We start from the raw sequence: 11,245 nt of genomic DNA on the forward strand, positions 1-11,245 counted from the left end.
GGTCAATCATCTCAATATTTTGACTGCTTTAACTCTTATTTGAATGAAAAAAATCTTCACTTGTATCATAATTCAGACAACTTACGGACTATTTCATGTTTTTGATACAGCACGTACGTTGTCAAGCTTGACACGAAAAACATGACGTTAAAAACAAAAAAAAATTACGATAGATTTACAGTTAACTTGATGATCCTTGATACAACTTTAGGTTATGGCATGACATTGGGTGGGTGGACTGACAGCCTAAATTATACACCATTTTGACAGTTGTGGGGGCTTTAGTTGTATGAAACATATTTTGTCTTAGATTGACGGATCAATCTCATCATCTGCAAATCATCTCAAATCTTGACTGCCTTAAGTCTTTTTTGAATGAAAAAATCTCCACTTGTATCATATTGCACACAACTTACGGAATATTTCATGTTGTTGATACAGCATGTAAGTTGTCAAGCTTGACACGAAACACATGACTTTAAAAACAAAAAGAAATTATGATAGATTTACAGCAGTTATCTTGATACAACTTTATGCTATGGCGTGAAACTGGGTGGGTGGAGTGACAGCCTATATCATACACAGTTGTGTATCAATCTCATCTGCCAATCATCTCAATATTCAGACTGCTATAATTCTTTTTTGAATGAAAAAAAATCTTCACTTGTATCATAATTCAGACAACTTGCGGACTATTTCATGTTGCTGATACAGCACGTACGTTGTCAAGCATGACATGAAACACATGACTTTAAAAACACAATTTTTACGATAGGTTTATAGTTATCTTGATGATCCCTGATACAACTTTATGTTACGGCGTGAAATTTGGGGAGGTGGATTGACAGCCTAAATCAGTTTATTTTGGCACTTGTGTGGCTAGCGTTGTACGTAATTTTATTTTCTCTCAGCTTGACGGACCAATCTCATCATTCTGTCAACCATCTCTAAATCTTGACTGCCTGAAGTCATATTGAATGAAAAGAATCTTCACTCGTATCATTATTCGTGGGATATCATAGCTAAGTCTAAACCATTTCAAAATGCGAAGAGATGCCATTCTCTCATAACTACTAGACGAGTATCGATGAATCGAAAGATGTGGGTAAAGAGATTTGACTTTCTGGCGCCTTTCCTTTTTCGACGTCATCAGACTTCTGGGGCAATGTGGCACAGTGGAATGGTCCTTGCTTCGAACCCGACAGGTACCGAGTTCGATCACCCGCCGTTGCGCTGTGTGGCCTTGATCAAGTCACCATGCCTTAGCTCCATTTGCGGCGCTGCACTGCGGCTGACGCCGGGGTTATTCCAATCCATATTTGAATAGACCATAGAGACCAATTTCCCCTGTGAGTGAATAAAGGGAATTTTATTTTTTATCTTTATTTACTTTTCTCAGCTTCGACGAAGTCCCAGGTTTGAGAGTTGTTGCCAAGATGAGGGTCATTTAAATCGATCGATATTTGAAGGACGAGTTTTTTAGCCAAATGTTTAAATACGGGTTTTTAACCATGCTACGACAGTTAACTGATTAATTACATAAACCTCGAGTTAAGTCACATGACTTATGGAATATTTCATGTTGCTGATACAGTTTTTTCAGTGTAGGGCAGTAATGTGTGCGGCTATGTGGTCTTATGGTATGACACTCACTTTCGGATCGGAAGGTCCTGGGTTCGAGCCTCGCTCGACGCAAAGTTGAGTCCTTGGAAAAGACTCTTTACTCACATTCTCTCACCGTGCTCAGGTGTAAAATGAGTACCTGGCCGTTAACAGCGTTGTCTTTGTCCGAAAAATTGTAATATCGCCTAACAGGCGTCATGTCTCGTCCTATATGTTAAATGTTGCTGTTGACCAGGGACCCCTTGTAAAGCGCTTTGAGCACGTTAAGTGGATATTGCGCTATATAAAAGCTCAATAAAAAATGGAGTTCCATGGTGAAATCGTTCTAACACAACAATGTCAACTTACATTCTCTTTAAATGCTGTAGATCCGCGAAAGCTCTTGCGTGAATCTTTGTGATGTGATTTTCTTCCAGTCGTCTGTGAAAGAAAGATATACAGATTTTTTCAGACAAAAAATAAGAAAGCAAATAAATTTGAACTTCGATGTAAGTCGGGAAATTCCACTTCGTTTGAGACAAAAATGCATTTAAATGATTTATACCGACGTGTACATATGATATGCGGCTATGTAGTCTAGTAGTATGACACTCGCTTTCGGATCTGGGTTCGAGCCTCGCGCTCGGCGCATAGTTGAGTCCTTGGAAAAGGCTCTTTACTCACATTCTCTCCTTAACTCACTCAACCCTAACACCGATCATATCCGTAGATTACCCGGGTTACTTTTACCCTATGCCCATTTAATACATTTTTCTGAAACAAATTATAGGCGTAGATAGTATCAAAGCTAATGCTTTTAGTTTTTACATGGTTTTTTAGTGGTAGTTGAATAAAACTATCTATGTACATGTTCATTTTTTATACAATTTTCCAATTTTGAAAAGTATCAAAAATCTCTAGGATTGAGTGAGTTAACCCTCTCCTAACCAACTATAGAAAAATCGTCACATTCGTTACGATACAACCAACATTTTTATTATCCAAATTTCTCTTGTACATCATAAAATTTAAAGAAAATGAACAGTGTGTTGTAGAGCGTGTTTTCTGGAGAAATTATGAATCGCAAGAACTTTACTGCTATTGTGTCTGAGTGATAAAAAATATATTTTGTCTTAGTGGGGTGTGAGGTTTTGGGCAAAATCGTGAAAATGGCTGGTAAGGAGAGAGTTAATGCCCCCTCCGCCCCCCCCCCCCTTTCAACCTCTTTCTAAGTGATTAAACGAGTCAGGGTTAGAGCAGGTCACGTGATGACATTTTCGTGTTCATTGATGGAGTAGCTACGCGCCCTTAAAGATTTGTCAGTCGATTTTAGTATGTGGACTCATTGATTGGCTACTGAAATGCGTTTCCATGGTAATCTGATTGGACAAGACATGCGCACTGAGACAAGTGTCATTACCTATGAACGTCAATAGCGAGTTGTATTTGGCTGGTACAGGAATGACAACGAGACAGCCAAGGCAAATCAATTCATTTTATATACCTTATATACTTCTTTTTAAAAAAATCCAAATTTATATAGAGCAATATCCACTAAACGTGCTCAAAGCGCTATATAAAGGGTCCCAAGCCAAAAGCAGCACTTAATATGTTGGGCGAGACGTGATGCCTGTTTGGTGATATTACAATTTTTCCCGATAGAGATAATGCTGTTGACGGCCAGATACTCAGTTAACATCTGATTACGGCGAGAGAATGTCAGTAAAAACCCGCTCAGAACGGGACTCAAACCCAGAACCTTCCGATTCGAAGGCGAGTGTCATACTACTAGACCAGATTCAAGATAAATTCAGCTTCCAAAATAAAATCCAAAGAGGTCTGAGGATCTTTTAAAACAAATTTATGATCACATATTTAAAATTTCATTAGAATTTTCTTATTTTTAGAACACAGTATGACCAAGATTACTTAAATATCGAAGTTCTAATAGGTTCCAAAATAAACCTTTAAATGATCCGTGTATCTTTTATGCAAAGATACAGTTTATCAATTAAATAAACAGCATTCAATGTTTATTGATAATGTAGAGTATTAAATATCTAAATCAAATAAAAGCAATGCTCGAAGATTCAAACATTCATACCACAAAATGTTTCTAACCATGGACTTAACAGGCAGGGAATTTAGGATGAGATGGTCAAGAATAAAACCCCATTTCGAAGCGTTGGTCAAAATTGTATTTTACACTCTATTATTCTCTTCTCATTTATAGACATACTGCCATCATAAAATATCGAACGATATAAAATTAAGAAATTAAGGAGCAGGCACCGGTGTAAGAAAAAGATCAGAACAAGTGTGTATGAACAGTGCCAGACAAATCAAGAACGAAAAATACAAGGAAAAAAACAGTTGAGGTCGATTTTTTTGGATGTTTATTTTTCCTTGTATTTTTCTTTCTTCCTTTGTCTGTCACCTTTCATACACACTTGTTCAGATCTTTAACATCGAACGAGTTCATCCCGGCATTATACCACATAAATGTGGTGAATCCAACGTGTACATATATGCAGGTCTGACATCCGAACTCACTTATAATGGGCCAAGTTTAACATTGTTATAATGGACAATCTTTCACGTCATTTTGTTTTTGAGATTTCCATTACAACAATGAGCCCATACTGAATTAGCTTATCCGACCTGCAAAAAAGTGCACGTTGGTCGAGTCACAATAGGTGTAGACTTACAGTTCGACGACGGACTGTGGAATATTGTCTGGGATCTTCGTGAAGCCCTTGTCCCTACAGTCCACCACTCCCTCTGAACACTGACATAGTCTCGGGCACTGAATCTCCTCCATGCATTCTCGCATGTGACGTTTCTCAAAGGTGGCTGGTGGGGACACGAGCAAAATAATACCAATATAATCATAATAATCATTCGAAGTTTCAAGTTTGTAAACTGATTTACTTTTACCCTTTCAAAATATACATGAAAGAGAAAAAGAAAGAGAAAAAAAAGGTAAATGAAACAAAACAAGACGGGATTATTACTACATACTACTACTAATAATATTAATACTAATAATGATAACAATAACAATAATAATAATAATAATAATAATAATAATAACAACAATAATAATAATAATAATAATAATAATAATAATAATAATTATTATTATATTATAATAATATAATAATAATAATAATAATAATAATTATATATAATAATAATAATAATATAATAATAATAATAATAATAATAAAATAATAATAATAATAATAATAATAATAATAATAATAATAATAATAATAATAATAATAATAATAATGAAGACCACGCTAATACCTCATTTGCTGACGGTAAAAACACCATGGGAATAATATATATAAATATATATATATATATATATATATATATATATATATAATATATATATATATATAGATAGTTCGAAGATGACGTCACTCAGGTATTTGTTATTGTTTTTTGCCATCCGCGTTAATGCTCACTGAACTGTATTAACCCGACTATAAACGTTCATAGATACACACAGTTTTGTGTGTTGGTCCGTTATACTTCCGGATGGCAATGTTATGAGCTTCTTAGCCAAGCGCATACTATCTATCTATCTATCTATCTATATATATATATATATATATATATATATATATATATATATAATATAAAGATTTAAAATAAACTCATTAATCATTCAAGCTAGAAGTCGTCCAATGTTGATTAATTATTACAGAACCAAATGTAGGTCATATGAGATAAAAATAAAAATAAGATACAGGAGAAGATAAGCTTATTAAGGCAATGGGGACTCTAAAATAATATTTCTCAAATCACAAACATAAACACAATGACACACATACACACACACACACACACACTCACACACACACACGCACACAGAGACACTCCTTTCCTAACCCTAACCAATAAAATGATAAATCGTTTCAATGGGAGATTCACCTTATCACTAAACACAACATCATCTAATGAGCCCCCCCCCCCCCCCCCCCGCCTGTTATCACAACATAAACAGAGAGTATTAACCAGTGAACTGTCGTACTCTGGAAAGATACGTATTACAAAATTTGGCCAGAAAACTCGTCCTTCAAATATCGAGCGATTTAAATGACGCTCTTGACAAAAACTCGCAAACCTGGGAATTCGCGAGGTCTTCCTCAACACCAACATTAAAGACATGGCTTCAAAGAGATAGGAATGGAAATTCATCTACACCGAAATCATGAAGGCCGATGAGGCTTCATAGTAGATCGACCATGTTAGGGAACAACTTTAAGTCAAGCAAGTCAAAGTAAAGTTTATTTTAAAAATTGAATAGATAGTATGCGCTTGGCTAAGAAGCTCATAACATTGCCATCCGGAGGTATAACGGGCCAACACACAAAACTATGTGTAACCATGAACGTTTATAATCTGGTTAATACAGTTTAGTGAGAACAACTCACAAACGCGGATGGCAAAAAACAATAACAAAGGCTTGAGTGACGTCATCTTCATTCTATCTATAAGGGGGAAAATATAATATGACATGCGGAAAGGGAAAAGAAATGTCCCTATAAAAAGTATTTTAGGAATTTACCAACATTTCCAGGATAGTTTTGAAAACAAAAAATCAGAAGGATTGACAACTCCGGATGTTCTTAACGTCATATTTTATTTGTGTAGAATTTGAACTGTGGCCCCACAAATAATCCGACACACGGTCTTTCCCCAAAGGCTTTCTTTGTTATGGAAATTGGCGTTTAATTAACTCACTTATTTCTATTTTCCTGGTTACCCCTTACCTGCTTTGCTTTCGCAATTGTTGTGTTGGAGGCGAGTCAATATTGGTTCACGCTCCAACTCAAACACATTAACCCACAATCTACAACAGGGCCACTTCAGAATCAAATTAAAGCCACTTTGTATCTACTTCGCTCAGACTTTAAGGGAATTAATGAACTTGAAACAAACACTTGGAATTTTTTATTACTTACCTCACCTGGATTATCAAACATAAACAAACTTCCTGACATTAAAATGAAGCGAGTTGAAGACGACAGCTATTGCCAAGAAGACAAAACACACATTAATCTGTATAGATAGTATGCGCTTGGCTAAGAAGCTCATAACATTGCCATCCGGAAGTATAACGGACCAACACATAAAACTGTGTGTATCCATGAACGTTTAAAGTCAGGTTAATACAGTTCAGTGAGCTTTACTCATAAACGCGGATGGCAAAAAATAATAACAAAGACCTGAGTGACGTCATCTTCGTACTATCTATACGAATGTAGCTAACATCGCGGACGCAATCAAGCAAAATGACTATAAAATCAGGTTAAAATTTAGAATAGTAGATAATAATAATAGGTCTTACGATTGCTGGGCAAAGTAAGAGGTACTTCAAGTAATTACATCGTTTTGAAACATACCAATTAAAGATGTAAGAGTGTTGACATAATTAAAAAAGCAAGACAGTGGCTTCAATTGAATTTGATCTATACTGCCGCTATAGATAGTATGCAGATGACGTCACTCAGGCCTTTGTTATTGTTTTTGCCATCCGCATTTGTGAGTTGTTCTCACTAAACTGTATTAACCAGACTATAAAAGTTCATGGTTACACAGAGTTTGTGTGTTGGTCCGTTATACTTCCGGATGGCAATGTTGTGAACTCCTTGGCCAAGCGCATTCTATCTATACCAAAACCACGACCATCAACAATACCAATCATTGTAATGAACTCCTACTACTATTACCCCTGTTACCATTACAACTCCTGGATCTGCTGTCACTGCTGTACTTCTAAAACAACAACAAACAACAACAACAACAACAACAACAACAACAACAACAACAACAACTACTACTACTACTACTACTACTACTACTACTACTACTACTACTACTACTACTACTTCTTCTTCTTCTTCTTCTTCTACTACTACTACTACTACTACTACTACTACTACTACTACTACTACTACTACTACTACTACTACTACTACTACTATTTCTACTTCTACCACTACTACTATTATTATTATACCACCACAACCACTACCACCACCACCACCATCACCACCATCACTACTACTACTTCTAAGGCGGGTCATCATTTAATTTAGTATACTCACCGTCACATTTGAAGTCACTCTCAATGAGTTCAGCGATCTCAGCATGACGCAGTTGCACAGGAAGATGACACTCCGTGAAAAGTGCCAGGCCAGGGTTTCGTCTGAGCCACCTGGCTAGCCAGGCAAGATGGCAGTCACAGACTAGGCGATTGTCGTTGATGCGTCTGAGGAGGGTTGGTGAAAAAACAAACAGCATCATTGCATGACATAATCAGTCGGAAGGTGAAGATTTTGGATTTGCATTTTTTTGGGGAATTTTCTGAAAGAATATGCTCCCCAGAGCAGTTTAATCTTTATTTGAAGTAAATCGGGTGATTATTCATGAAGTTATAGTCAGATGTCTGGGAAAGGTATCCAGCAACTTTTCTCAAATTTCATACTTTTTCAATTTAACTAGCTGTAAAAAATATTTAGAATTGAAATTAAGCTTTGATATTTCCTGAAGATGTACAAAAAACATGTTGATTTAATCATTTATGACAAGAACTTATTTTTGATAAAAATTGACCTCCTTACTAATCTTAGCAATATTTCAGTTCAAACCTTTTCACCATCCGACTGATTATGTCATTCGCTTTAACTGTATAGAAAATTGTAAGGCCCAAAAAATCTTACTCAATACTCAAGAATCATCTCATTGGGTTCGAAGTTTTCAAGTATTTGGTACCGAGTCCGGTTTTCATCCGACGATATGCAGGTCTGACACTCCAATAGACACTTGGATAACCACGCCTCTCGGACAGTCGTCATAATGTAAACAATGACAGTGGTTGATAAACATAGCAAAACTACACAGGTTTTACTATCGATGGTATGTGTCTAAGTAAAATACCCCTCAATCGATTCTAAATTCGTCAATAATTGCCTATTTGGACAATAAAGATTATTATTATCATTATTATTATTATTATTATTATTATTGTTATTATTATTATTATTATTATTATTATTATTATTATTATTATTTATTATTATTATTATTATTATTATTATCATTATTATTATTATTATCATTATTCTAATTATTATTATTATCATCTTTGAATAAAAGACATGTGGTCCTGAATATTTGAATAATACTTAATTTTTAAGAATAATAATTATAGTGACATCTAACGATTGATAATGTTACATTATAAATTATTATTGTAAACTTGATATCATCAAGCGTTACTATTGATGGGGAAGGTAGAATATTACACGATTCTTTCATCTCTTTTTATTTATTAATAACAGATGATTAACAACAGAAAAGCTCCCAGCAGGCACAGACCTCAAGAGAAAAGAATGTGTGGCGTTGAACAGAGCTAGAGCAAAGGTGGGAAACACCGCCACCAACCTCTTTAAATGGAAAATCTCACCGGGCACTGAATGCCCATGCGGTCACCCCAGACAGACCATGGACCACATCCTGTCTGAATGCTCGCTGGGACCTCACTGCACCAATGCTGACCTGAGGGAATGCAACCAGACTGCCCGGGACTGGCTGACTCACTGGCGCGACAAGATATGATGATGATTTATTAAACGACTTATTTGTATAGTGCCCAATAACACAACGAGCTTTCGAGTATGTGTTATTGCACGATAATAATAATATAACGAGTTTCATAAATACAAGGAAATGAAAGAATACCTTTATTCCACCCCAAGTAAGATTATTAGATATTTTGTAACAAATGGTATGGTATTAGTAGTTATATTCACCATAATTTGTATCTAACTCCTGCTTGAATGACAAATTGACCCAAAACTAAAAACGTTGGCTTTGTATTCATTCGCATCAAAAGACTATTTTTAACCGCCAATCAGCTGTCTTTTACATCTAATTTCACACCAATAAAATGTTCGAAAGTATTCTGTAATCGTTGAATAAAATTTTTATTCACGCGTTCAAAGCATTATTCAATGATTACGTATTTACTAATAAATGATGGGGTTTTCCAATGAGATTTGTGGAATAATACTATTTCATTCATTCACTCCATCCAGCGAATGAATCAAAATAACACGACAAAAGCGAGAAACGAATGATAAATTGACGAGTGGGGAGACTACACGGTGCCAGACATATTCGTGTGACTATTTTGACAATCTGACAGTCGCAGGGACCTCAGGTTGGATCCTCTGGGGAGTTGCTTTGGTCTGAACATTTCGACGAGCTATCGGGTCATTTCCCTTGGGGGGAAACAGCGAGGGGATGATAGAGTCCTCGATCAGTGGACGGACGGAATTTGTACTGGGCTGACCTCTACAATTAGATTAACACTGATACAGTAGTGGAGTGGAGTCTGTTATTATTATTATTATTATTATTATTATTATTATTATTATTATTATTATTATTATTATTATTATTATTATTATTATTATTATCATCATCATTATTATCATCTTTATTATTGTTATGCTTCTTCTTCTTCTTCTTCTTCTTCTTCTTCTTCTTCTTCTTCTTTTTCTTTTTCTTCTTCTCCTTCTTCTTCTTATTATTATTATCATCATCATTATTACTATTATTATTATTATTATTATTATTATTATTATTATTATTATTATATATTATTATTATTATCATTATTATTATCATCATCATCATTATTACTGGAGGAGCTAGTGATTATGAAAACACAATTTACAAGAGCTTAGCTTATGTTCCCTACTTCGAGGAGTGACTGTCTACCAAAAAATAAAATAAAATAGTGTAAAGAACGCACACTAGTATGCTGAACAATGAATTATTATCAAATTGAGAAATTAGGGAGTTGGCACTGGTGGAAGAGACAGATCACAGTGCCAGACAAAAAGCAAGAAAGAAAAAATACAAGAAAAAGAAATATCCCCAAAAATCAGCCTGCTTCGAGGAAGACATATTTTTTGGGATGGTCATTTTTTTACATGTCTTTATTTTTCTTTCTTGATTTGTCTGGCACTGTTTCATACACATTTTTTTCATATCTTTATCTTGCATTGTGATTATCGTCTCAGGTCAGTTGGTAGAGCACTCTCTTCACACGCAAAGGGACCAAGATCGATCCCGGGTACAGTCGTGATTTTATCTGACCCCCCCCCCTGTCCACACAGGATTGAATGGGTAACCGAGTCTGTTAGATCTGGCGGAAAGTACTTTGTGATCGACTGGCGTCCTATCCAAAATCCAAAGGGTAGTAAGAAATCGCTATTGTCCGTTTCACGCTATAGAAACCGGGATAACCTCCGGCTCCATGGGCCTGATTGCTCTGAAGGAACTACTTTATTTTTATGTTTTATGATTATTGTCTGAGACTCAGAATGATTTTTTTTTCTTTTTTTTTTTCTCAAAAGAATCGTATCTTTCGCCGATCACCGTTTTAATCCATATTAATAATATTCATCTTATATAATGAGCCGTAAGGGAACTAACTCTCCGTTGATTGAAAGACCCAACGGAACCGGAAATAATGGCGGTAATGGAGCATTTGAGACAGATGGGTAAACAATGGGAGATGGAGGCTGTAATCAGACGGGGGTAATGCAAACCA

The 11,245-nt window shown here is 35.5% G+C and overlaps 1 protein-coding gene across 3 annotated transcripts in view; it reads right to left on the reverse strand.

Moving 5' to 3' along the window:
* LOC144964328 (slit homolog 2 protein-like) overlaps positions 1-11,245 on the reverse strand; it is a 242,125-nt gene that overhangs the window by 51,956 nt on the left and 178,924 nt on the right. For all 3 annotated transcript variants that reach the window (XM_078898435.1, XM_078898434.1, XM_078898433.1), the window contains exons 9-11: positions 7,728-7,891; positions 4,311-4,455; positions 1,972-2,043 (exon numbers count right to left, since the gene is read on the reverse strand). In XM_078898435.1, coding sequence (XP_078754561.1) covers positions 1,972-2,043; positions 4,311-4,455; positions 7,728-7,891 — 381 coding nt within the window. The remainder of the gene's footprint in view (positions 1-1,971; positions 2,044-4,310; positions 4,456-7,727; positions 7,892-11,245) is intronic.

The sequence above is a fragment of the Berghia stephanieae genome, chromosome 2, assembly GCF_034508935.2.
Source record: "Berghia stephanieae isolate SIO BIC M18660-M18661 chromosome 2, UCSD_Bste_1.3, whole genome shotgun sequence".
Classification (NCBI taxonomy): domain Eukaryota; kingdom Metazoa; phylum Mollusca; class Gastropoda; order Nudibranchia; family Aeolidiidae; genus Berghia; species Berghia stephanieae.